At 51.3% G+C, this 26,413-nt stretch overlaps 8 protein-coding genes across 8 annotated transcripts; 3 read left to right on the forward strand and 5 right to left on the reverse strand.

Moving 5' to 3' along the window:
• Positions 1-1,075: 1,075 nt before the first annotated feature.
• Positions 1,076-2,386, reverse strand: BO95DRAFT_462582 (trafficking protein particle complex subunit 13; the record flags this gene model as incomplete). The annotated part of the gene is made up of 5 exons (XM_025588927.1): positions 1,076-1,369; positions 1,456-1,974; positions 2,029-2,152; positions 2,236-2,242; positions 2,320-2,386. The coding sequence occupies 5 exons, from the start codon at positions 2,384-2,386 to the stop codon at positions 1,076-1,078; spliced, it is 1,011 nt and encodes a 336-aa protein (XP_025443311.1).
• Positions 2,387-2,893: 507 nt separating this feature from the next.
• Positions 2,894-4,811, forward strand: BO95DRAFT_411197 (uncharacterized protein). The gene is made up of 5 exons (XM_025584206.1): positions 2,894-3,549; positions 3,603-3,769; positions 3,875-3,936; positions 3,997-4,229; positions 4,281-4,811. The coding sequence occupies exons 1-5, from the start codon at positions 3,080-3,082 to the stop codon at positions 4,561-4,563; spliced, it is 1,215 nt and encodes a 404-aa protein (XP_025443312.1). The 5' UTR covers positions 2,894-3,079; the 3' UTR covers positions 4,564-4,811.
• A 514-nt stretch (positions 4,812-5,325) lies between these two features.
• On the reverse strand, positions 5,326-6,792 carry BO95DRAFT_360576 (CENP-N/CHL4 family protein; the record flags this gene model as incomplete). Its single annotated transcript, XM_025582487.1, has 2 exons — positions 5,326-5,700; positions 5,752-6,792. 2 exons carry the CDS (start codon positions 6,790-6,792, stop codon positions 5,326-5,328), a joined length of 1,416 nt encoding a protein of 471 aa, XP_025443313.1.
• A 1,906-nt stretch (positions 6,793-8,698) lies between these two features.
• Positions 8,699-10,206, forward strand: BO95DRAFT_360501 (putative bZIP transcription factor (MetR); the record flags this gene model as incomplete). The annotated part of the gene is made up of 2 exons (XM_025582485.1): positions 8,699-8,978; positions 9,581-10,206. The coding sequence occupies 2 exons, from the start codon at positions 8,699-8,701 to the stop codon at positions 10,204-10,206; spliced, it is 906 nt and encodes a 301-aa protein (XP_025443314.1).
• An 891-nt stretch (positions 10,207-11,097) lies between these two features.
• BO95DRAFT_472713 (uncharacterized protein) lies at positions 11,098-12,995 on the reverse strand (the record flags this gene model as incomplete). The annotated part of the gene is made up of 3 exons (XM_025589673.1): positions 12,629-12,995; positions 11,321-12,562; positions 11,098-11,156 (listed from the first exon to the last, which is right to left on the reverse strand). The coding sequence occupies exons 1-3, from the start codon at positions 12,660-12,662 to the stop codon at positions 11,098-11,100; spliced, it is 1,335 nt and encodes a 444-aa protein (XP_025443315.1). The 5' UTR covers positions 12,663-12,995.
• A 201-nt stretch (positions 12,996-13,196) lies between these two features.
• Positions 13,197-16,176, forward strand: BO95DRAFT_481298 (putative DNA mismatch repair protein (Mlh3); the record flags this gene model as incomplete). The annotated part of the gene is made up of 2 exons (XM_025590197.1): positions 13,197-13,593; positions 13,643-16,176. Exons 1-2 carry the CDS (start codon positions 13,347-13,349, stop codon positions 16,174-16,176), a joined length of 2,781 nt encoding a protein of 926 aa, XP_025443316.1. The 5' UTR covers positions 13,197-13,346.
• A 924-nt stretch (positions 16,177-17,100) lies between these two features.
• On the reverse strand, positions 17,101-20,636 carry BO95DRAFT_360409 (guanine nucleotide exchange factor; the record flags this gene model as incomplete). The annotated part of the gene is made up of 2 exons (XM_025582480.1): positions 17,101-20,079; positions 20,133-20,636. The coding sequence occupies 2 exons, from the start codon at positions 20,634-20,636 to the stop codon at positions 17,101-17,103; spliced, it is 3,483 nt and encodes a 1,160-aa protein (XP_025443317.1).
• A 3,352-nt stretch (positions 20,637-23,988) lies between these two features.
• Positions 23,989-25,209, reverse strand: BO95DRAFT_95377 (uncharacterized protein). Its single transcript, XM_025592349.1, has 3 exons — positions 25,010-25,209; positions 24,750-24,931; positions 23,989-24,684 (listed from the first exon to the last, which is right to left on the reverse strand). Exons 1-3 carry the CDS (start codon positions 25,066-25,068, stop codon positions 24,290-24,292), a joined length of 636 nt encoding a protein of 211 aa, XP_025443318.1. The 5' UTR covers positions 25,069-25,209; the 3' UTR covers positions 23,989-24,289.
• Between the last annotated feature and the right edge of the window lie 1,204 nt (positions 25,210-26,413).

The following is a 26,413-nucleotide window of genomic DNA, read 5'->3' on the forward strand; positions in this document are numbered from 1 at the left end:
AAACTAAGTATAGCACAGTAAATACTACTTGTACTCAGGTTACTGCTATCACGACCATCACGACTTACTGTTCCCCGATATGCCGCCACAAATGGAATATGGTCTAGGTGCTGTATTAGGATATAGGAGCGGAAAAGTTAAGAGAGGCACAGAAAAGAAAATTACCTAAAAACAGAGGCAATGGCCACGGATAGAACACACACATATATGATATAGTTACAAAAATAATACATCATCTTCTACGCGTCACCCGAGGGAATTTAGTTTCCCCTCCATGGGCAAGGTGTATCAAGTTCAGGGAAACACCAACTAACTTAGAGATACTACTCCGTACGCCGTGCACTTATAGCCTAGCCTTTCTAGACTTTGTTACGTGATCTGGAATCTAGACAATCAGTGTCTGAATGGTCTAGCCAGTCTTTACTTGACCCACGCTCCATCAACGCTCCATCACCCTCTACTTTGGTTGTTATACATCCCGAGATCGACGAAACGAACAGCACGGCTGGTCCAGATTTCAATAATAATGAAGAGCTTCTCCAACTACTGGTCCCAACCTAGACTATCAATAGAAACCCGCATCCGTCGGGCGTTCTAGCCTTCAGGTTGTACTTTTGTTGGACAGGTTTCCAACTCGCCAACTCAAAAAGAGACGGGCAGGCCTCACCACTCCACCACCACTGCAGGCAATCGACGGAAATTCCTGCTTTTGCACACGCACGCTTGAGTGTAACCAGCCCAAGTTTCCGGATTGTTGTCGTCGCTAACCCATCGCGACTGGGGTTCTAATCGATGACCCCCCGGGCAGGCGACGCCATACCCATTGGCTTCCCTGATCGGTCGCACAGCATGGTGCGTCACTGCTGAGTTGTTCGGTTCCTCTGTTTCGAAATATTTGCATCGGCAGAAAAGCACTCGCAACTGGCGCGCTTGCAGGCGTCTCTTCGCTGCGATGTTTCGCATGGTGACAGGCCGCTAAACATAGATAGGCCGTTGTACAGAGATAGAACACTACTCGTAAGCTAGCTATCCTCTAGGATTCAGAAACGCGTCATTTGCCCCCCTTGCTTTGAGCTCACGCCCGTCGCCTCGTCATGAGGTTTCCCGTGGTCAAAAACCCCTTATCTCCCATCGCACCTCGCCACTCAATAGATAATTGGCCTAGAGCAGCCCGCCCATCGCGTCTCATGTCCTTCTGTAGGGCCTCGAGACCTTCCTGCTGCCCTTCCTCTTGTTCAACCAAGAAAGCGACCTGCAGGACATCGCGTGGATGTAAAGTCGGCGGCTGGGAATCTGTCAGATCGGTTCCTTCCAAGTCCCAGTTCAAGGATATGGACTTGAAAGGTGGCTTGGGGTTGAGTCGTGTTTGCTGCCAAAGATTAGTATGTGTGCAGCGAGGATCTCGGCCATGCTACTGAGATTTCAAAAGGAAAGTCCCCACGATCTGCAACCTACCTTGACCACGACCGGGCCATCGCCCACATTTTCGAGTTGGGCCTCTAGCGCGAAGCGTAGCAAGCGCGTCTTCCCGTACGGACCCAAACTCTTGTTTTCGACTTCAAGGGGCGCCAGTTCGGAAGCTTTGGTCCGTACACTCAGACAGGGCTGAGCGACAAACTGATAAAGTTTGCGGAAGGTCCGGACTCTGCCGCTTGCTGCCTGGGCATCTGAGCCTATCGACGTCTCCGTGTAGCTCACACTGACCGCCAGTATGTGATTGCCCTCCTCCTTGAGATCAAACCGTACAATTTTCTGCAAAGATTGGCCCTTCTGCAACCCGTCCTTTTGAGATGTATCTTCCGCAGGCTCGAGGTCCAACGCCGCTACCTGAGAGGGTGTTTGCATTTCAGCGACAATTCGGACAGAGGTGACAACACGTGACGCCTCATCTACAGACAGCTCATTGTTTGCACTGAGCGTGCATGCAAACGTCTCGCCGACGTATGCAGATCCGAAGGCAGGAGGTAGAGTCAGCTTGTAAGTTTCGTGTCAGTAGCCGAACATCAGACCATGACTGCATCGATTTACATTGGGAGTGAGGATGAATTGACCGTCCGTGTGATCGGCGGGGTAGCTCAGTGATGCTTCGCTCGAGATCTTCGTATTTGCCGCCGGTAAGGGATACTGGTATGATAGAGAAGGGCGAGACAGCCTTGTGGGTATTGTCAGGAGAGAAGTGCGCGATGAAGTTGTCGTTGATAGGTGTAGTATTTCAACAGGAATGCAGTCGCTTACCGCAAGACTGAAACGATCATTCATCAATCAATCAGCCAAGTGCTTTGTCAAGGGGGAAGAGGACTCCGGCAATGCCATCTATACCTTTGAGTGAAATTGCATGGGGCTCTTTAGGGCCATCTGCGCCCGAGAGAGCACGAGGGCGTGCCATTTTAGCTTCTGAAGAGTTCTCTCTTTTGTCGTGGGAGGTAAGGTAACAGTAGCTTGGATGAACGTCATTTCAGAACCCATACTCGGGCGGCGCTGAGGGCGGTGAAGCGTTTACTACACTTACTCCATACGATTTTGCGGAGTACAAATGTCCCCGTAGAACGTCTGGATTCGGCGTCTCCGTAGCTTTCTTGTATACCATGTATAGTATTGAAAAGGTCTAGTGCCAGTGATGTGGAAAATACTGCCGGTGTCATTAGCAATTACTAAGCCCTAATACACAAGCACAAGATCTCAGGAAATAGTATCTAATTAGAGCTAAATCAGTAGTAGTAGCTTCTAAGCAACCTCTCAACGACACTGACAAAAAGCAGGGTCAATGAGGTACCGCAACAACTGCCAAATGACGGGGGCTGCCGCTCTCTTGATTAGTCGGTCGGCTCACCGCCTCGGGGCCTTGTGTAGATCGCGAGCCTCATCATCTATAGGCTGAATCCATCCGTCTTCACCTCTCTCGTCACCAAAAGCAAGTGGCACCGGATAGGTTCTGAAATGTGACAATTGGCCATTGACTGCTATCTCACTCAAGCTTCAAGCTTGCTGACTGCGCATCTCAGACCCGAAACTTGTGAGGATATTGCAGTACTTGTGTCATGCGGCGGAATTAATCGCTTATCGGTCACTTATCTCTTCCATGTTGGTCGCTATCCGTCGCCACTGCGATCTTGTGAAAGCGACCTTCCATTTGAAGTCCAAGCCCTTCAAGATCACTAGAGCCAACTTCCTCCTTACGATGGGTGCAACCTCAAATGCAACTGCTCGCTTGCAGACTGTCAGAACTTCACGGAGTGGGGCTCGAAAGCAGCGTGCAAAGGCAACAACAAGCACATCCGCGGTCTCGAAAAGGAAGCGAACTGCTGATGAGGAGGAAACAATAACAACGACGACCACGACCACTACCACCACTAGAAGATTGCAAAAGGCTGTTTCTGACACCACCAATTTACCCAAACTCAGGGATGTTGGTCGTACCGAGCAGTCCTCCACTCGCCCGGGAAAAAAGCCCAGGGCGCAAGCGCCCAGTGAAGAGCGTCGAGAGCGTAGATTCAGGCCCCATGCCCCGGTATCCTTCAAAGAGAGGGCTGCACGTGCAATGAGTCAACGGTGAGATCTTGGGACTCAGAACTACTCGGAATATTGAAGCTAAATGTCTCAAGCATGTTTATTGTTGGGCATACCGTCAATCTCGTAGACGGAGTTCTGATTATGAGCTTCGACATTGTCGGGACCACTGGCAACATCTACAAAACCACTATTGGGAAGGTGCCAACCTGCGACTGTCCAGATGCACGCAAGGGTAATCAATGCAAGCATATCTGTTATGGTAAGCGTTTTGTTTCTCTTGACAATCCCTCAAATCCTATCATTATGTCGCTATCACTTATCACTCATTGTTATTCTATGGTCCTAACAATCATGGCTGTTCAAGTGTTGATCAACGCCCTCAAAGCGCCGGCGGACCTTCAGTACCAGCTGGCATTTCTATCATCGGTAGGTGGCAGCACGAACATTGTCACCTGTGCCTGGAGGATTTGCTCACCCGTCTTGCAGGAACTGCGGGCGATATACAACGGTTCCCCGCTCAGCAAAGAGCAATCCACAGAGGACAACGCTGGCAACAGAAAACCGATCGAGGGAGACTGTCCAATATGCTTCATGGAATTCGAGCCCCAAAGAGAGGACATTGTGTGGTGTCGAGCTGCATGCGGGAACAACATTCACAAGGCTTGCTTTCAGCAATGGGCTGCCACCCAGCAGGCACAGGGTGTCAGATGTGTCTATTGGTGCGTTCCCTGCCATCTAGATCTTTACTATATGTTATTGACCCAATTAAGTCGTTCACCCTGGCAGCCGGATACCGAAAATGTGAATGTGGAGGAGCTCTCCCGCCAAGGCAAATTCAGTCGGGATGGATATGTCAATGTGGCACAGCACTTTGGTCTCTCAGGCCGTCGCGGTACGAAGCTCTCATTCAGAAACGCCATTTGTCGTTACTTAGCATACATGCGAAGAGTAACCAATACTGACAGACTGACTCTGATTAGACGTTTCAAGCTACCATCCTTTCTGGGTGCGCCGACAGCAGCACCAGCACGAGGACGACTGGGATTACGATGACTATTGATGAGGTCATGGCAAGAGCTGAGTCTATTGTACGCTGGCTTCAAGGCGTGTTCTTCACTTCTTCTGCCGTCTGGCACGGTCATAATTCTGCATTAAAAAACTTGCTTTCGGTTAGCGGGGAGGATTTTGAGAGTCAGCTGTTGCATGCTAGTCTCAGGCTATCTGGCTGGAATGGTCTGAACCCCAACTCTCATCCGGTCATTTCCATGGCCATTGTTATCATTATGCTTAATGAATATGAGGTATTCTTCATTCTGACACACATGTGCTGTTGAAAATTATTTGATCCGCCCAGGTTCTGCATCATTTGATGAGTTAGACTTTATCGATTATCCTCATCAAACCTTCCAGCGACCTATCTAGATCCAACTGAACTTGAAGGACTGAAGGGGAATGACCTAGCCGGGTTTGACACGCCCGGAGATGACTAAGAGAGATTTGATTTCCAGTGCTGTCAGGAAGGGCGCCGCCATTCTAAGGCGAATTGATCGACTTCATCTATGCTGATGGCACGGGAACGTCGAAATTGATTCTACGTTGCTTGTTTCGATTGATGTCCCACCATGTTTCCCCTCTCAGTGATAATGATGGTGCCCCGATGACATGGCGGAGGGGGGAATGGGGGTAGCCCATACTTGCACACCTGATGTTGAGGCTCCATGTGCTTGAGTAGGTGGCCTGCATCGGCTTCAACGTCTCACGAAGCATTAACAGTACCGTATTAGCCGAAAAATAAAAAGCCCGTGCCAGAGGATTTCATCTACCGGCTTTACTCACTCCCCTCCCCTCTCTCACCGCAAGGACACTGACCCCTTCCTCACCCGTCATCCAGCAAGGCATCCTCTCCGCGTCAATAACACCCAACTCCGCAAGCTTTCGAATCCCACCAATCACATCCGTACCAGCGAATGCCAGCGAGACTGTTGGTTGTTGAGCGTGCTCTGTTGGCTTTGCATCACCTGGTAAGGCATCGAGTAGCCTAACATCGAGTCGATCAAGCGGCACAGAAGACAAAGTACCCGAAGTGCCGAAACGGGACTGCAGGGCCAGAGTCCGCTTCTTGGAGGTACCGGGTTCCTTGGAGTCAGCGAGAGATCGCTTAGAGGCCCTTCTATTTTCAAGGGTGGCTTCCTTTGCGTCAGTCGCCGTGTTCTCTTTCCCGGCCGAATCCCTGGAGCGAACCGACGCTGATTGGCGGTTATGCTCCTCCGGAGAGACGGTGTTGGATGGCCGTGGGTCCAAGGGGCTTCCTTCCAAGGCGGCGTCTGCGAAGATACTGAATGCGCCGTTGGCGTGATTGGATCGACCGGGGCCCCGAAGGGCGAGCAGGGCTTCGAGACTCTTTGCTATTAAGGAGGTGGGCTTGACGGTATATCGTTGATGGGGGAGAGAGAGGGCTTTAGGAATAGCATCTCGGACCAGGCGCTGGAGGCTGCGAACGTCTGTTGCGACGAGGGAGTTCGGGAGAGCGGAACTAGCCTTGGAGGCTGTCTGGGGAGAAGCCATGGATGTGTAAAAGAATGGGCAACTGTCTGGGAAAGCGACATAGATGGTTCTAGACGAGTCGGTGAGAGATTCGGCACTCTGACGAGGGGCATTCTGGTAAGGCGAGGTGGTGACGAAGACACGGAGCACGGTGAGGGGAAGAGAGGTCGACCGGGCAAGATGGTAGTGGGCTTTCACTAGGGGAGAGATTTGTTGCTGAAGACTGCTTAGGAAAGTCGATGCGTGAACACGCGGTATGCACGCGAATGATTCGTTCGAGGACGAGTTGTCGATGCGAGCGAGTTCTAAAGCTGTCCAGCGCAAACTCGACGGATGGTCGTCCATGTAGCGCAGGTCGACCATTGCCAGCTGACGAAGTGTGATGCCATGTCGCCAGTCGCCTTCGAGAATCCGATCTATGACTTCGCGTTTCCCCCCTTTCCGAAACTGCAGCTCCTGGTAGGCGTTGCGAACCCCGTTGATAGTCCGCTCAGCAGGATAGGGACGGAGTCCGTCGCCATCACCCTCTTCTCCCCTTTTGCTGCCTTCGTTGGCTTGGAGATATGGCGGGAAGTGCTGGACATTGCCATCCTCAAGCCACTGGAAGACAAGGTCAAGTAAAGCCTGGCGAGTAAGCTTGCCAAACGTCTTGACCAGCGATGGGGTGGAAGAAGGTATGCGAAGGTTGCTAGAAAGACTGGCAGTAGTGGGAGCACGAATTGCTTTGGACCGCGCCATTGTGACTGGCGACTGGATATAGTACTAAGAACCGAGTTCGGTATACATGACAAGGTCGCACAATAGAGGCGTTGTGAATGACGAGCCCCAAAGTACCTTGGCTCTATGCTGGTCGGGGGCCCGAAAGTCGTGATGCGAACGCGACCAAGTTTGGGGATTCCTGGGGCATCAACAAACTAGAGTCACGTGGCGATAAGAGACCGGACTTGCAGTCGGTCTTATCATATCGCCGTTGCCCTTACTGTTTTCGGCATGAACGAGTGGGACAAAGAAGTTTGCTGAAGGGCTTAGATTCACCAACTGATTGGGGTGATTATAAATCCTGAGATTCCTTCGTGAATCACTGTCAGCCGGATAGAAGACAATGGTGTGTGAAAGTTGTTTAGACTTAGGGCAAGGCTACCAAGTACAGTACGAACTACGTCTCTTTTACTTACACCTAAGGGACACTTCGGACCGAAATAACTGCGCTACGGGCTAAAACAGACTCAACGGGCGGATGGGAATACTTCTTTGAGAATGCATACGAGGGGAAAAGTGGAGCAGCAAACGGACGGAGAAGGAAAGATTTCCTCTGCGAGTCTTAAGAGTGTTCTAGATAAGTTACCTTATTAGCGATACTAGACCACTTCGACCATAAGCGTCCAGCTTGAGCCAACCATAAGCACTGTGGCAGACGCCGTCTGGGTGTACTGAAGTCGATTGGTTGGCTGAACTCACTTCCCAACTAGACCTTCTGCACTGCAACCCTAAGCAAAAAGAAAAGGAAAAAGCCTCGGGTCTGCCCGCCGGCGGTGTCGACAAACTGACTTCATTGAGGGAGAAGAGGGAGAAGAGGGATTAATAATAATCTACCCAAGGCCTTTGAAGTTGGAACTCAAAACCGGGCAGGGCTCGTGGAAACTGGAAACTACCACAACTGGAACCCCAACCCCAACCCCAAAAAGCAAGCCGATCTCGGCCACTGAAACGAGGATGACTCGGCTTCGATGTCATGATCCGGAAGGGCGGCGGCGCTGTGGCGAGAGCGACGCAAGCAAGGCAGGAAAGAGGAGGAATTCAAGGACTTGCGTAGCCAGACATACTCAGTATACTGAGTAGTTAGTAGTTAGTTGCTTAATGATTACATTGAGTCTACAAGATGATGATGATGCAGAGGTTCTGAAGAAGAGAACGAAGAGAACAAAAGACAAGACTGAATGGAAGGCTGAAAGAAAGTCAAACGGGAAGTGGTGGTGTGGTGCAGTGGTGTTAGTCACTTGTATTAGTCGTTGACCGCGGGCAGCTGACTGATTCCTACTGATAACTAAGTACTCGGAGTACGAGTAGTTACTACCTAGTTGTACTTAGTCTTACAGTACTCCGTAAGTTACAGGCTACCTACGGGAGTTTCCCACGAGTCTTAATAATCAAACCACCCACTCACACCCCCGCCCCGCTGTAATCATTGAATTTACCCAGTGGCCAGTGCCCTTTTTCGGCCTCCCGCGCGTCCCACATTGGAATGAATTCAACCCGAACCCTCCACTGACCCTCCTCCGCCGCCCGCCCATTTCGCTCTTTCACCCTCTTCAATCTATTCTATTCTTTCTCTTTTCCCCAGACTCCATCCACCCAACCCATCGACAACTCAACTCCCGACAATCAATCTCTATCGATTATCGCCAAACGCCGTCGACTCAATCAAGCGCTCGTGAGCCCCATCTCACTTCCTCGGACCCGGCTTTCCACTATCATATCGTCTCCGGTCTACTTCTATCCACGTCGGATAATCCACGAGTTCAATCTATTGCATGGCTCAGCCATAAAACGAAGTCGGTATTGTCGTCTTGAATGACCTCCATTGCTTTCGCCGCCTGGTAAATTCGAGACGCACAGAGGCCACGGCCCACCTCAATCCAACACCATGTCTGAATTCAACGGCCGTCGGGCCCCGAACTTTTCCCAATACCTGGAAGATCTGAATGCCATCCCTTCGCCATATGATCAGGCTATGCAGCAGCAACAGCAAGAATCCTACAACTTCGATGCCGATCTCTCGTTGTTTACCAACACCGAGTTTTTTGACTTCGACCACTTTGGCGACATCAACCTGCCTGCTTTTGATTCGGTGGATAAGACTACAGTGAAGAGGGAGACCGCGCAGGATGCCAACTCCGACATGGATTTCTTGAATCTTCTAGGAGGTGAGTAGGGAATCGTCGTTTCTTGCCGCCTCGTTTTCATCCTGGAGTGTTGGACATATGATGCGACTGAATATCCTATCAAACTGGCCATTTGGAAAGAGTCACTTTGCATTGCCTTTCAGAAGCCTGAGCATTGAGCCAACTCATCCTCCGTGGATGTCGTTGTCTCTGCCCGCGCTAGCTCATTCTCATGCTCTGCGTCCCATTTTCCCTGCCCTCCTTGAGAAACATTTCTTGCCCCTCTAGGATCATACCACGAGCACAGGTTTTATACCAGCTGCTCTGCCTAGATTAAGCACACCATTTGCACATCTCCTGATTGGCTAGCCACCTGCATGAGATCCCATCGTCTGTGCGACGATCGCAAAACGTGCAGTAGTCTTGCCTATGGGATTCATAGCGCGAGCCGCACCTCTAATTGCGCAATACCACGTGACACCGCATCGGAGGCTGCATTTGAGGGTTGCCTTGGGCTCTCAACTCGGAGCCGTCTTGGCGATTTGTCTGGACCCAATGCTGCTCTTCTTCCCTTCTGCGTTTCTGTCTTGCGAGGCTGATAGTTACAACTGTCCCTGGACTTATCACTGATTTCTGCTTCAAAGGCTTCGGCAATGTCAACGACATTCCATCCTCCAATGTGAATGCGGTCAACACTCAAGCTGTGCCACCACCTCGCAACCCACAGTTCTCCGCTCTGCCGCCCTTGCCGAATGCTCCCTACAATGTGAACCCGGCTCCGAGTCAGGCGTCTTCACAACATTCTCCGCAGTCATCGTCATCGATGTCCCCTCCCGCTGCTACCGCTGTACCTCCTGCTACCACTTCCTCCTCGTCTGCCACCGCGCCGAAGCGTAAGAACACCCAGAAGGTCCCACCTATGAGCGTCGAAGAGGTCGCCCGCATCGCGGCGGAGGAAGACAAGCGCCGGCGCAACACCGCCGCCAGCGCCCGCTTCCGTGTGAAGAAGAAGATGCGCGAGCAAGCTCTCGAGAAGACCGTCAAGGAGACCACGGAAAAGAACACCGCATTGGAGGCTCGCGTCACAGCCCTGGAGTTGGAGAACCAGTGGCTGAAGAACCTCATCACAGAGAAGAACGGGCAGACCTCAGAAGAGGCCAAAAAGTCGGAGAACGATATTGCCATCATGTTCCAGAAGTTCCTCGCCTCACAGCAGAAGGACAGCGAACGGAGTACTTCTGACTCCAAGATCGGCGTAGGCACTGCCTAGTATTGATTCTCTTGTTTACTCTTCCATTCGCGTGCGAGCATGCCTAGTCTTATCCTGATTTCTTCGCCCTTCCCCACTTCTCTTCCTGTAGATGTTTACATCCATGCAAGGGACCCCCCCTCACGCTCATCCCCCCGCTCGTGTCCTTCTTCTTGCCATGCTCTATGTTAATATTGGTTGGTGTGTGTGTGTGGAAAGTGTTCGGCGTACGCGGAGCCTGTTTATGATGGAGGTGGTTTGCTCGGGCGGTGGGGAAGTTAACGTGCTATTTCATTTGCTAAGGGCAGACACCTGCAGTACAGAATCCCAGCTGGCTTAGCTCATTGTGATTTGTCCCCTTTTATAAAAGTATATGATAATGAATGATACCAAAGCAATGTTATCTCAGTTCACCTTTCAGAAGTACCCTGCCTGTCAAGATTCACTAGCCACTGGCCCATGTTTTTGAGACCGGATAACGACCATGCCGCAGGGGGGAGGACGGTTCTCTCTTCCTTTCGGCCGATCTACGTGTAAAGATTGGGTGTACGTGTGGGGCGTAATTATGGATCGAATGATATACACCGATCCACGAAGAGGCATGAGTTCATTCTTTACATATCTCAACGGAAAGCAGCAATGAACCCCCCATAACAGTCTAAAACTCCTCCCATAACCCGAAGCGCCGCTTGAAGAATGAAAGAAACACAAGTAAATGAAAGGTTGTCGGCAAACCCCAAGCTATAACTCCCGAACACCTCGAAGGGAATGCAATAGCCCCGCTCCTTTCCCCTTCGCATATAAGACATTATGTGGTGGGGCTGCAATCAAAGAAATGGTTGGCACGGGCGAGAGCAAAAAAAAAAGGAAAAAGATGAACTGTGGAAATAGAATGTAGCGAAGCCGTGGGAATCAATATGTCACTGTCATGGAGTCTCTTATCTGGCGTTGCGTAACTTCGTTGCGATAACCTGGTGAGCGGACGATAAAAGGAAAGGCATGTGAGGTAAATAGCGGTCAGAGAACCATGGCCATGTCATGAAAATGCGAGAGAAAGTGTGCTATTTCTCAAGCAGCAACCCATCAAGCTGCTGCCTTGACTTTCTGATTGTGGACTCTGCCATAGCCTCCTCACTTTCACCTGCTTTCCGTTCGGGAAGCTTCTCTTCGTCGCTTTCGTCGCCGTTGATTTCGCCCCATCCTGAGCTGCGACGGCTGATGCGCCCCGTTACGGCCGCTTGCTGCTGCTGGGATGGCCCTGACCACGCATTCCCGGGGCCAGCGCCGGTAACGCTGGTTGCGTTACTATCGTGACGGCTATGCGAATGGGACACACTCATAGTGCTCGCGGCATCCCCGGCCGTGGTGGCGGCCTTGTGAAAATTGCCGCGCTCACCAGCCAACGGGGTAACGCTTGAGGCTGAGTAGACGCTGGCGCGCTCTACGCTGGCAAGACCGACCAAGCTAGGACGATTAAGAACGCCTGGAGCATTGAGCGAGGAGGTATTGGAAGGCTGCTCTCCAATAGTACCGCTGAGAACACTCAGAGGCAGACTCTCCCGACTACCACCAAAGACTGAGGACGGGGCCAAGGCGCGCACCGAGGCATTGGTATCTAAGGAGTTACGACGCCGTCGCTTGGAGGAAGACGCCAGTGTAAGTATGGATGCATTGTCGGTGAGAAGATTGTTCGCCGTCGCGGAGCTGTAAGTAACCGAGTGACCGTGAGTAAGGTGGGGCGGGACCGCCGTGGCCGGCGAGGAGGGAAATTGATGAGAAAATTGAACCTGCTGCGTCGCATGATTCTGCAAGGAGTTGGTGTGAGCAAGACCATGGTGGTGATTCTGCGGATTGTAGAGGTGGCCCGATGGTGCTGCCGACTGAACCGTGGTCAAGGTGGTTGTTAGAGACCGGACGGATGGCGCTGGGGATGAAAAGGTGCTTCCTTCGCCCCCACCGTGTGAACTGATCCCTCCTCCGGCCGTGACCATTGTACCTGCCTTCGAATAAGCTGCGTCCGATATGGCTGTGTCACCGTTTGTGGAGATGGTAGGTGCCGTAGATTTAGCACTGGTGGCGGGAACCTGGTGCTCGTAACAGGAGTATGTGATAGAGGGCTCGCTTCGAGAGCCGGATTGCCCGTCAGTTTCGGCGCTGAAATCCGATGCAGTAGCATCGCTGATGTTGTCACCACAGGGATTGGCAGCGGTGTTATTTCCAGAAAGTGGGTAGGGGTTATTCTTCGAATTGCGGTTCTTGTGTTTCGGCGTCGCATGGCGTTTGTGAGACCAACGGTTGGATCCTGAATCGGTCGAATGTTTTAAACTAGCAAGCCGCTTCATCCAACTGGAGAAGGGATGACGGCGTCCATTGCGATCTTTCCCAGAATCATGCGTTAGACAGTTGGAGGAGAAACAGAACACTGGGGAATTGCTTTGCGCACCATGCGCCCTGGCGGGTCCCTCTGTTGTGGCCATGGTTCGGGCCTCCCAGAGGATAAATTGGATTTCTTTTCAAAGGTCGTCGTACGGAAAGGTACCGAGACTATCGAGGGGCTGTTTTGAGCCGTTAAAGAGAATTTGAGACGGAGTTGTTGGTAATCGATCGATCAAAGGGACGCCGCAGAACGAGTGATTGAGCCCGGGAGGGGGGTGGAGGGGGTGGAAGAGGGAAGGGCGATGTATTGAATGAGCTGGAAGTGGGAAAGGCGGAGCGATCGTAGGCGGAACGCCCCGATCAAGTGAAGGCGCTTTGAATGAAAATGACGAGAAATCGCTGATCAAGAAGACGTAGCAATAGCGAAGTTCAACCGAGCATTCATTGTTGATGAAGGCAAGTCAGGAGTTCCTCAGGCCGGGCACGTGATACTGGCCGTCGGCCCAAAGAAGACACTCGGAGTGTGTACTAACTTACTCAGTACTAGGCCTATCGACCGTTATCACCACGTGCTTGATAGGCGATATCACATCATCCTGCCGCCGCTTCCTTCTCCGAAGACACCATGGGCTCAAGTGCTTTTGGATTAGAACAGTGTTTCTCTACATCTTCGCTTTCCAGATGAGTGCTCGGTATCCTCTAGAAAGGCCTCGCTGCTTCAAGCAAGCGCGACTAGCTATGTGACCCGGGAAACATGCTGGTTGTTTACTTACCTACTCGCCGCGATGAATTCCGATGGCCCGAGAATCCAACCCTTGCCACCATCTGCAGTGGCCAAATTGAAATCGTCGACGTCGATTACAACTCTTAAGGGGGTGATCCTGGACTTGGTCAAGAATGCCTTGGATGCAAATGCTCGAACAGTGTATATCACGGTCGATGCTTTGCGCGGAGGCTGCATAGTGGAGGACGATGGAGATGGCATACCACCATTGGAATTTCATCCAAGTGGTGGTTTAGGCAAAGCCCACCGTACGTTAGGCCGTCGTTCTTGAAGCCTTGATGCTTACCTCAAGCACAGATACCTCCCGGCTTGGCCCAGAGCGAGATGTCTACGGTCACCGAGGCTCATTCTTAGCCTCACTTTCGGCTCTGTCAATGTTGACCATAACATCCCACCATTTTCGGCATACAAGCACAAATACTATTGTATTCCACCATGCGACCCCAGTCGTTCGACTGACTCCAGCCCCGAGTTATCAGGGACTTAGATTCAGCAATCACGGCACCAGTATAACAGTGAACGATTTGTTTGGCAATCTGCCAGTACGAGTAAAGAGTCGTGCATTAGCTCTGCAGAAGTCTGAAGAGGTGGAGAGACAATGGGATGACCTCAGGCAGCTACTTGTGCCCCTGATGCTAGCAAACAACCAACTAATCAAACTTGTGGTCATGGACGCTAGTGGAGAGAAGAAGCTCTCTTTATGCCCGAAGACTCTAAGCCACGAGGCAGAATCAGCGTTGGATCTTCAGCGCATCAACACTATTCTGTTCCAGGCTGGGCTGGTGGAAGCTCGAAATACTGAGCACTGGGATGTTGTGTCGGCCAGTGTACCTGGCTTTCAAATCCAGGCCGCTATATCGCGTATTCCTAGCACCACGAAGAAGGTCCAGTTTCTTTCTTTGGGAGTAATTCCTGTGCTACCACAAAGCAGTGCGAATATCTTCTATACCGAGATTAATCGTTTATTTGCCTTGTCCGACTTTGATAATGCCAAATTTCCAGCGCCTCTACGAGCCAAAGATGAGGTCCTTAGGAGTGGTTATGAGACACTGGCGAAGGCTTCTCCCAAGGAGTGCACCAGGTGGCCCATGTTCTACATACGGATCACCTCTGAGGAGTGCAACAGTCTCGACTGCGATGCCGAAGGTGCTCCCGAGGCAGTTCAATATGTCCAGCGCATCTTAGACGTCCTTGGAGCCATGCTTAACGAGTTTCTTGATCAACAGGGTCTACGGCCGCGTGCAAGAAAGAAGAGAAAGATGTCGCCGAAGAAGAGCTCGAGGACCTCAGGTCATGAAGCTCAATGCTCAAATACAGCTTATAGCACCGAAGAACCTTTGAACCGTCATATAAAGCTACGTGATCTTCGGCGACCGATGACCGTCAGTCACCACTTCGGAAACTGGACCAGAGTAAAGAGTGCCAGCATCATTTCGAAAGATCTTAGTGCAACTGCGCGAGTCCCTAGGCCGAACGCCCCTCTTCATCGAAATTATTTGCCAAAGCCAGCAATGCCATCTGAACCAGCTCCTAATGACACGATTATTGTACAAAGCCCCGAAAAACGAAGCCACGATGAGGCTTTCGGTGAGACCAACTCACCCGACGGACATTTTGATCCGATTGCCGCGTGGATTGACCCTTATACGGGTCGAAGCCACATGATTAATTCCCGAACCGGCCAATCCATTGGCACTGGCTCTTCAGCCATTTCCCTGAGGCCCCGATCCACCGGGTCTCTATGGACGAAGCGGGGTCTGGAAGACCAAGACCGGCCCAAGTCGGCTGCCATACAACCCGCCCGAAATGCATGGGTCGAGAACCTTTTGGACGATTGGAAGCCCCCGGTTTTCGGCCGGCCCGAAAAGGCCATCGACATCTTCGATATAAATACGAGTCATCGAACAGCCACTCCGAGCAATCTCTTTCGTCCAGACCCCCTTGGGGTGGCTAAGTATCGTGGTAAACTTCGGAAGCACGACCTCAAGAAGTCCCAAATTATCGCCCAGGTCGACAGAAAGTTCATCCTTGCCGCGATTGGTCCCTCTGTATTCAACCCAAATAAAACCCTAGTTTTAGTCGATCAACATGCTGCTGATGAGCGCTGTCGCGTCGAGGCTCTTCTGGCATCCTTCCTCCCAACCGCGCCGACTGACACCCCTCCATCCGTTCGACTCGACAGTGCGATCGTGACTGAAATCCCCGCGTCGCAGACCTCGGTGTTCAAAAGATACCGACAATTTTACAGTCACTGGGGCGTTGAGTACTCAATCGAACAAAGACCCCGAGATACGAAGGCATTCGTCTTCGTGCATGCACTTCCCGCGCTCATTGCCGAGAGGTGTCGCGCGGAACCGGAGCTAGTCACACAACTGGTCCGTGGGGAAATCTGGCACCGGGAGGAGAGTGGTGGCTGGGGTCTTCCCACGGGCTGGAGTCGGGGCGAATCCCGGCCTAGTACTCGGCAAGACACTCACCATGGCGCTACGACCGCCAGCGACAGCAGCTGGTTCGGCCGGCTGGACACTTGTCCCCGGGGGATCATCGATCTGCTGAACTCGCGTGCTTGCCGCACGGCAATCATGTTCAACGACGTTTTGACCGTCGAGGAGTGCCAGGGCCTGGTGTCCCGATTGGCAGGCTGTACGTTTCCATTCCAGTGCGCGCATGGACGACCATCCATGATCCCCATCTTGGACATTGATGCGTCCGCTCCCCGTGGCCTTGGTTCCGACCTGGCCTGGGGTCAAACGGACGAATATGCTTGCAATGAGGCTTCCAACGGTGGCGGGTTTGCCGAGGCGTATCAAAGGTGGCGGGGTCTTGGATAATACCGATAACTCCTTCGGTGGAAGGAACCGACTAAATACCCATAGCTCTATATACACAACCTACATTCTCCGCCGGAGGAATAGAAAAATAATCGGTTATGATCACAAGTGATTGTTCATTAGCACGGGACCAGGTTGCATTAGCCGTAAGCCCCCAAATATGTACAGGATAAGATGATACAGTTCGTCCTCCCATGTGCCAGCCAGACCGGTCCAGAAAATCCCAAATCCATCCCAATAAGTAAGTACCCAAAGTTTTTCCATGCGAATGCCCAATTCCAGTATCCATAATCCACACCTGATTAGAACCGTAAATTTCCAATGCAATGCGACCGAGACCGGATGCTGAGCCAATCCGTAAATATAAGGCAGATAATGAGGAACCAAAACAAGAAAAATATAAAGTAAGTGGCACCGATAATAACACAGTCCTGTCATTACCAGGGAGGCTGCAGTGCTCCGATCCAGCCAATGACGAAACAAATTCATGAAACTGGCATGTTCAGTGAAGTACCATGGCAGCGAATCAAACGTGATGAAAAGAAAGTAGTCGGTCGAGGAAATGTTCACTTCGTCTGAACCGCGAGGTAGCTTGTATAAAAAGGTCCGAATGAAATGGGTATTGTTGTTTTGTATGTGCCATCCCTGTACAGGAAAGGATTGCACTGTGTGATATACTGCATTGTCTCTTTTTAGTAGGAGAATCCCCTCACCCCTCCTGGTTGATAGGTGAATCACAGGGGCAGCTCCGAAGTGTTGACAATATGGAATCATGAGGTATTCACAATAAAATGTGCGAGGATAATGACAATATCGAAAATGTGAAGAATAAAAGGGAGTATAGTGCTAATTCCGTGTCGGCATGAATTGAAAATGATTCGTAAATCGTAACTGGCCGTCCCGACTGGTTCAGGTTGGCCTGAATCAGCCATTTGTCGCTACCGACTTGGTTTTCGAGGGGTGCGTCCACGACAGGAATTCGAATTTGTCCTTGGCATTCTCTAGGATCGAGGAGGAGCTGGACTCCGTCTGCAATGTACGCTGCTGCTGAGGCGCCTCACGGGGCTCGAGGATGAGCGACCGGCGATAGAACGTCTGTAAACTCTTTTCACCGTTGGAACGAACCCGAACCAGCTCGTTCTGCATCCATGCCTGCAATTCTGGCACTTCCGTAAGGCGATATGGAATCTGGAAGCGTTGCAATTCGCTGATGATCTTCGCCGTCTTCATGTGTTTATCAAAGTTGATCACGGCCATTTCTCCATCGTCCGTGGGTAGGGAGCGGAGCGGCTGGTTGCCGTGGTCGACAAACGTCAGGTCTGTCAAATAGGTGCCGACAAACGGCAAGCAAGGTGGCACATGGTTTTGGAGACGCTGACGAAGAACCGCGTAGTTTCGCGAGACGTCGACAATTACACGAAGAGACTCGAGAGTAGTCTTCGTCTTCTGGGACACAGCCTCCCATGTCCGCTTGAGACGCGAGATCATCGACGAGTTCAAAGAGCAGATGATGGCCATCAATGAGTCGTAGTTATTCAACTCCAAGCACTTGTTGGCGATCTTGACCCAGTGCTTGATGATAGCCGCACGCTTCTTCGGTTCCTCCAGCTGGAGTATCGAGTCCGCCACAAGGTGCGCCAAATCTGTTGATAAGGTTGACATGGCGCGGACATTGACCGCCAGCGAGGCGGACTTTTTCGTCCACTCGGTCGCAAGCAACTCCTCGGGTAGTATGGCGCAGAAGATTCGCGATTCCTTGATGGTGAATTGGCGAGCCAGTTCTAGAGGGTCGAAATCAAGAATTGTGATATTGCTTTCCCCACTCTTCCACTGCTTTAGTAGCGCCACTTCCTTCTTGCCCAAGATGGGCGGGGGAAGCGGGGTATCTGGATGAATGTATTGGGCAGTCGCAGTATTTGTTTTTCCCATGGAGGAAACCAGACGCGGCACGACCGGGCCATGAACCATCGAGACCTTCTCCGCAAGTTCCAAGAGGCGCTTGCTGGCAGTAGGCAGGTTGTATCTAAGATTTGTATTGGCGAATCCGGTGATGTAGTCGAGTGCACTATTGTCGCAGTCATGTCGCCAGTGCGACTCGAGCCATCCCTTGAAAACATTGTATACACGAAGACGAACAGGACCTGCGGCGTGGGGTGTGTCACCAATGTAGTTGAACCGACCCACTAAAGTTTCGGCAAATTCCAAAGGCGTCGCGAACAGGCGGAAGGTTAGGTAGAAGGTCGAAACGAACATGGCGTCCGGGGTTGACTGATGCGCTGTAAGTCTTTCGACAAGGGCACGAAGGCTGCCACCCATCACCTGACCATCTTTGAAGATCAGCTCGTGGGCGTAGGTTCGCTCAAGAACGTTGGCCTCGGTCTCTTCATGCTCTTCGGCCAGCGTGGAATGGCTCAAGCTGCCTCGCAAGCACGGAGTCTGGTAGCTGTTTCCGATATCTGGCGACGTAGCTCGTGTCGAGGTTTGCGAAACCCCGCTCATTTCTGAATCACGAAGACGGCTGTTGAACGTGAAGCTGCTTCCATTGCTTGTTACCCCACGGCCGAAAGATTCACTCGGCTCAGACTTGAGCTGACTATTCCGGTACTCGAATGGTTGCGTGTCATGAGAAGAGAATGAGAGTTTGTCCAAGCTCGACGAAAGGATATTTGTGGACTGGAATGACACGTCGGTGCTAGCGGCGGCTGGAGTGATTGCTCCACCACGCGATTGGAAAGAAGAGGGGGTGCTGTCATCAGTCAGTCCTGGTGGAGAGGAGGAGTAAGCAGCATCAGTCGAGTTGGGGATCTGCAAAGGAGGAGGGGGCAATCGAAGTGAGACATCCTGTGGGCGGGTTGAGTTGCTGTCGAAAGCGTCAGGCTGCGGGGGCTGCGGAGTCAGGTTTAGGTCTGGCAGCATTATCGCCGCAGGGGCCGTATCTTGCGGCATGGCCTCGAGCTCAAAGTCGCCACACTCCTCTAGCATCAAGCGCGCTTTGGCCAGACAGTTCCCCGCCGCGCGGACACAGTCCGTGGCAGCATCCACCAAGCGCTTCCCCTCATCGGGCAAAAAAACTAATTCATCGTCGGGGGAGTGAGCTGGGCGGAAGGCGTCCCGCGCAGCGTACACTAATTCAGATAGACGTTCGTACATAGCGTCTCTGGCTTGCTCCAACAACCCACTGCCCTGTGGGTCATGCTCACAAGCGGCCTCGATGACGGTTAGTAAAGCCCGGCAGGCGCGCACGGACTGCTCCGTGGTCACCACTAGTTCCGTTGACGACCGAGACTGCAGATGTAAGCCAATGAACGAGCCCAACACGCCAAGAAAGGCATCGTATGACGAGTTCAGTCGCTCCGACGCTAGATTGAGATTCCGGGCCGCGGCAGCGGGTCCCGAGTACGACACTCGGTGGGATATGGAGATTCGTTTGGTGGCCACCGAAACAGACCGTGCCGGCTGCGCATCGTCCATGTGGGTGGATGCTCGACTCATGTCTAGTCGGCTGCGGTTGAGCAGTCTGGACTCGTTCCGCTCAGTCTCCCCCTCTGCCGCGGAGTGGGCAGTTTCCGTTACTGGCTTCGTCTCGGTGGTCGTTCGAGGCGAAAGGTCGTAGCGTGTTGATTGTTGCTCCAATTCGGCGATCGTCCTACTCAATCCAACCTCTTCATTCCACACGTCGAGGAAACGAACGCCACGAGTCACAATTCGAAATGCCTTGAGCAGCATCTCATCCACCAAGTAGTCAATATCATCCTGCATCGTACTTTTAGTCGCAACTTCTTGGAATTTCTTGGTTGTTCGGACCAGAGACGATAGATCCGCCAGCAACCCTTTGCGGTTCCTGCGCAACCCGTCATGATTAGTGACCAGCATGCAGTCGCGGGTCAGGCATTCGGATTTTTGCTTGAGTGATGTCAGCCGAAAGGGGACACTTCATTTGCATGGCAGAAACCTACCAAGAGATAGCGAACCCCGGCAATCAAGCCTCGCACAAGGTCCTGATTGCCGGTCTCATTCATGGCAAGCCGGCACCCGCCTCGAATGATATCCCAGAAGTCAGTCAATGCTTTGAGCAGCGGGCGCATTTGTTGTTGATCATATGCTTCGCAATAATTCGTGGGTAACCAGCCCCTGGCGCCTGTATCTAGCAGGGTGCCATCGGCCCAGCCATTGGTGTGAACGGAGTGAACAAGGATAATGTCGCCCTGATCCAGCGGGAGGGTGACAGTTGACGGGGATACATTGCCCGACGGGTGGTAAGGGTAGAACGCGCGAAGATAATTGTGAAAGACATTCCTCGGTTTTTCGGAGTTGTCGTCTCCCCCACTGTAGGGCGTCAAAGGAGGGCTCATCTCGAGGCGATGTTGAGCCGAATAGGAGCGGTTCATGTGAAAGTTCGAGTGACCTTTTTCGATTTTTAGGGGGGCAATATGTCGTTTGGGTGATTCTGGAGGATCCATTCTCACTGCGGTACGCTTTGCAGCGATAGTCCGATGCCTCTTTGAGTTTGAGTGTAGGCTTGGTCAGACGCAGACGCACAGGTCACTGCCCAACTCTTAAGCGAATGGAGAAATAGAGAGCATTTCCAGCTAGGTCGTAATGTGCGAACAGCCCGTCAAACGTTGAATTCAAGAAGAGATCATACCAGCGGACCAAGCCAGGCGGGTGATCTCGAAAGATTAACCGGTCGAGGTTACGACAATCGTGATGGAAACCTTTCCAAGGGGTTAGTCAGAGAGCACAGGGTGCGAGCCTTTCACCCACGTCAGTAGTGACGGCGTGCTTTTCTTGGTAGAGGGCTGGCAGGAGTGTTTGGGAGGATGTTTGGGAGGGGGTGGATGGTTCTGCATATCTCCCGGAGAATGCCCTAATCCTGGGAAGAAGCCTGGAAGGAATGCTGGGGAAGGGCAACCGGTTGCTAACGCACCTACGACGCGATCTCGAAGAACGAAGGATCTGATGAAAGGAGCGTGACGGTGAGAGTACAATGAAGATTGGTGGTTCGAAGGGCGAGTCGATGGAGTGCCAGTAGTTAAAGACACAATCCTTGATGCCGGATCAAAAACGAGGAGCGAGGTTGCGCACGAGGGCGGGGAGATTGCAGTGCTTTCGAAAGTAGGGACAACAAACAACCAATCCCAAATAAGGGAACGGTAGGGCGAATAACAGCCGCGGGCTCTCAAGGTCTCGATTGCCGAAGTCAATTTCTTATCTTATTGCAGGGACCAGCGTGCAACGAGGGTCGTGGTGGAGGGGTTTCAAACGCAAGGACCACGATGCGACCCCAAAAAGGACAGGGCAAGTTGAGCAAGACCTTCCGGGCGTGTGAGCGAGAGCACGGTCCGGACAACGAATGCGAGGTCGATCGACGCAGATTGCAGTGACAATGACGACAGAGCGCGAGCGCGATCGTTTGAGGCGGGTTGGTTGAGGAGACACGCAAGGGCCGTGTCGAATCTAAGACAGGACAGAGCCAGTAGCACCACTGAAAGAGCCCAAATGAATGCGATGCAGACCGTAACGCCCGAGGATGTAGATTTGGTATCGAGTCTTCCGATTGCCACCAGCAGCAATGAATGAATGAATGATCGCAATCTCCACGGCAGTGGGTGGTCGCAAGACAACTGACTGCAGGTATAATATTTATGCAATGCGGCAAAGTAAATGCGGTATAGTAATACAGTAAGTAAGATGAGATCTGTACTGAAGAGGGAACGAAAGGGAAAGGAAGGTCAATAAAACAGCGGCGGAAAGAGAGAGGGAGTGGTAGTGAGAAGAAGAAGAGAGAGTTGTGTGTGTTTGTGTGTGTGTGTATGTGTGTGTGTGTGTGTATGTGTATGTGGAGGAGTGGACGATGTAAAAGTGATAATATGAGGGGGGGGGGTGGTTGAAAAGAGTTTCCAGGTTAGAAGAGGGAGGAGCCCAAAGTAGCAATTGAGGAGGGGGATCGGACAGAGGCAAACCACCGGGCCAGGAGTTCTCCAGACTCCAAACTAGATCACAGTAGTGTAGGCACTTGTAAATGTCCTACTATTTAGTCATTAATAATTTTAATTTTCTTTTTAGTTAGTTCAGAGGTTTAGTCGACGAGGTGACGGGGTCTAGAGAGTTCTAGGAAGGCGAATAGTGGCTCCAAAGGTGGTTTATTCAGTATCCACAGAACCGGTGGATATTCCAGCAGCACATCCCTGACTCAATCGAGACGTGGAGCAGGCGATCGGTTCCCCGTATGTGGGTTTCTTTTGGGTAAAAGGACAAGAATTTGGAGTAGGCGATCAAGAGACAATAGAAAGAGTGAGAGTATTGAGAGTATGTGTATGAGTGAGAAGAAGAAGAAGGTTACTACACAATTGGCCCTTTATTTAATGCAGCACATAGTAACTTGACCTAAGGACTCTGTAGTCTGTAGTCCGTCTGTAGGTAACTTAGTGGTAAGGCAAAATGAAAGGATGAAGGATTGTGATAAGGATAAACCATCCCGGCCTGTCAGAATCATTACTGTTAATATATCTCTCTCCCCATGGCCTTGTCACATTGCGCAACACGTCTCTCTACAGTATTTCCCGTGCACTTTCCCCGGCTCCAGTCTAGAGCATACCCTTTTTTTTGAACTTGTCTTTTCTACAGTGTTCTTATTTGTTTATTTACTTCTATCTTATTTTTTCTTTTCCCATTATCTCTATTGCTCCACCTCTTCCTTGTCAAGTTCAATCTCAAAGATTACTTGTCTCTGATGTTACTCCCAAATTTCAAGGATCCTTTTTTAAAATTTCCCATTCTAGGTTGATCTGCTCTCTTGGCCGCCAGATGCAGCTAACCTTTTGAGTCCCGCCTAAACGGTTAGGATCTGCCCGCCGCAGCCCAGGCAGCTCTTCCCAGCACCAACCCTGATATCATGGAGGTGCTCCCTATTGGTTTCAAACTGGGCGTGATGGGCTCAGGGCATACGGAATTCGATCCCGATGCTTGTGCTAAATTAATTATTGCCAAAGATACTTGGTAAACCTCGATAACGTGAACCTTTAGCTGCAGCGAGTCTTCCTAAGCGGCATATGGGATGCTTAGCTCCAAGCCTGAGGTACTGTACCTACCTAGTAGTGTACGTACTGTCCCTCGCCCAGACGGTGTGATGACGGATTGCCTGATCAGTTAACAAGCTCCCGGGCGGCGGAATGATGGTGATTGATCAAGAACAATGCGTTTCCCTCGATTATGAGCAACGGTCGCCATCAGTAAGAGAGTTAGTCTTCCGTACTTTGTGTGGAGGTATAAGTACTAATTGAACTTGTAACCTAGCAACTGTGACTGTGCCAGATGGAAGAATGGCCCTGGAGGGAAACGATAAAAAAAAAAAAAAAAAAAAAAAAAACCAAAGAGAAAAAAATAAGATGAGAAGGCGAAGACATTGGCGAATACATTGGCGAATACATATGTACTAAAATAAGAATAACCACGGGCCCATCCCCTGGCCACTCAGCAAACAGAATACAAATTAATGTTAATATCAGCATTTAATTGCTCCCTTTTCCTGGATGCAGGATGCAGTCATCTAAACCGGTTTTGCGCTGTCCCACCGAGAGGTGTGTGTGAGAGTGTGAGATGACCTGCATTGATGCCGACAGGGGGGGGTCCGAGTAGTGGTGGTGGTAGTGGTACTTTTGGGAAAGGAGGGAGGGAGTGGAGCAGAAGCGGCCTGTCTGTGACTGCCCAGCATCTGGGGCCAGGCACCTTTTTTTTTTTTAGGCTTGGGGTTTCTCGGTCTCTCTCGGTCTCTCCCTTCCTTCCTTCCTTCCTTCCCCCCTTCTCTGTCTACCTCTCTGCCACTGACTTTGATAAACTCTTAGACTCAAGAAATTGGGTCACTCGCCGAATTTTCATATTCATATCTAACCTTCAAAAACCTAACTAGCTGGTGGTCTGGCAGAAGCTTATGATGTGGAAATCTTTGACTCTCCCAGGAGCCCCAGGCCACCAAAATCTCCATGGTGGCAAAGCTAACTTACTGTGTAAACTACTGATTCCCTTTCGCAATAGTATACATAGTATTTACTCCTTTACTTCCCGTGGACTCTCTGGCATGGCACTCCCGGGAGGATGATTCTCTTGAATTGCCTCAGCTCCTTTCGGTAGAAGAAAAAAAGCCAGATACTATCCAGAGGGCAACAGTAAGTAGAGCACAGCACATGAAGGTACCGGTACAACCCCCAAAGTCACAATCATCAGTAAAGCCAAAAATTGGGGTCTTGGTTCCAAGGTTCCCGAAGAGCGCGCGATCGGCAATGACAGTTTCCATACCATTGGAACCGTACAAGTACTCCGTACACTGATCACGATATCCCGGTAACTGTACTCCGTAAATTGTTGTTGATCGGCCCATAGTAGGCAATTTAAACTCCGGGAAGTCCCTCAATCGGGTAGTACTTCTCTTGCCTTGAGGGGCTGATGTGTGCGCCGTGAGAGAAATTCTCCGTAGCCTTTGCTTGAGATACGGTATCTGTCTCCTGGTGTCTGTGATTTGTTATTTGTCCCTTGTGGTCATGAATACATTTTGCCATGTGGTTCACTGGGCATACATCTCGATGGCAGTCTTAATATTTGGCTAGTGATCATAGCTGACAATTCGACCGCACGGCACAGTTTATCCTCACTAGTGCTAGAACAAGCCCATTCATGGAAGCATGTTAACTTTAACCAAATCCCACTCCGGTCTTCCGCCGAGAAAGCACCGCGCACAGTATACTGGAATATTGCCTCACTGTTGGAGTTGGACAATCAGTCGGATGGAAAGATGGAGAAAGAAATGCGACCGCAAGTTCTGGGAATGAGCAAGTACTGTACTGTGTACTCCGTACCTCGTACGAAATAGATAGATTCACAGCGCCACTTGGGCATCTAGTGACACGTCGGATGTCACCGAATAAAGAAGGGAAGGGAAGGATACATCTTGACCCACCATAGCTGAACCCCCAAGGACGTGGCAAATGTACGTGCTGTACTCTCTGTGCTGCACATAACCTAGTAAATTCACGCATATCCTGTTGCTAGACATGGACCACATGACCCGATTGAGCGACGACCGAGACAGCTATCGCAAGGATAACAAAGGAAGTTGTTTGTTGCTCCACTCGATATCAGACCAGTCAACGTCAAGTGTAAGTGTGTCCAATGAACGACCATGTGTTCTCCCGTACCTGCAGGTAGTAAACCATGTCTAGGGTGCAGCTCGCTACCAAGCCCGATGGACAGCAACTTACTCCGTACCACCCTGATGTCTGCCGGCAGCAAAGCTCACTCTCGAGACGATCGCACCACATCCCGGCTATTTGCCAGTGACTCCATCCAGGAATGTGCCTTGTACTGGGCTGTACTCAGGTCCGATGCAATGGTTCGTTTTCATCCGTCCCTTGACACCTCCCCCTTCTCACCCCGGATCGTTGAGGGCCATGGGTAATCGGCAATGCAAGGGCAACGGTCTGCTCAACTTTCAGATAGCCTTTGAGGTTTGTACGCTGCGATAAATGGAGGAACTGCATTGCTCAATTATGCATCGAAGCCGATCGGCCTTATGTTCTCTCTTTCGGTGGCGTGATTCGAATATGGATAGTGTTGAACTTTAATGCCATGCGTAACACCGCCGCCTCCGTGGTCGGCCCGGCAATCATTTGGAGAAGCTCGCCGGAGCCTGACTGACAGCTGACAGACAACCTACGTAGCTGGAAACTACCAGGCAGGTACTAGTTGGCTAGAGGTATTGGAGGTGTAAGTGGTATAGACACCATTCTCTCCTTTGGCCGCATTTGTCCACATATGACACTTACGAACTCGGTTCCCGGGTCTGATCGCCACAAGCCACTCAAAAGATAGAATTGCGGAGAAGTAGATCATGCCCCAGACACTCTAGATCCTTTTTCGGACCTTGCGTCGACGGGAGAGACTCTACGTAATACCGTATGGGGTAACTAAGCTCCACGGAGTTCATGGTGATGTCTACTGGAGGCTACCCACGCAAGCAAAAGAAATAGTCGTCCCCATGCTGATAAGGTTCGTTCTGCTAAGGGACGGACAATCCGACGGCATATCAAGCCTTACCACTAACTACGGTACCCATTCCCCAAAGATACCCCGTATTCCAGTCAAAAATGTGACAAAACGCAACTATCACCACCCGGATGGGATGGCATCGACGAGGCTGTGATAGGTGAAGGTAGCGCGGGTTGATAGTGCGTGTCAAAGCGTC

The sequence above is a fragment of the Aspergillus brunneoviolaceus genome, assembly GCF_003184695.1.
Source record: "Aspergillus brunneoviolaceus CBS 621.78 unplaced genomic scaffold BO95scaffold_25, whole genome shotgun sequence".
Lineage (NCBI taxonomy): Eukaryota > Fungi > Ascomycota > Eurotiomycetes > Eurotiales > Aspergillaceae > Aspergillus > Aspergillus brunneoviolaceus.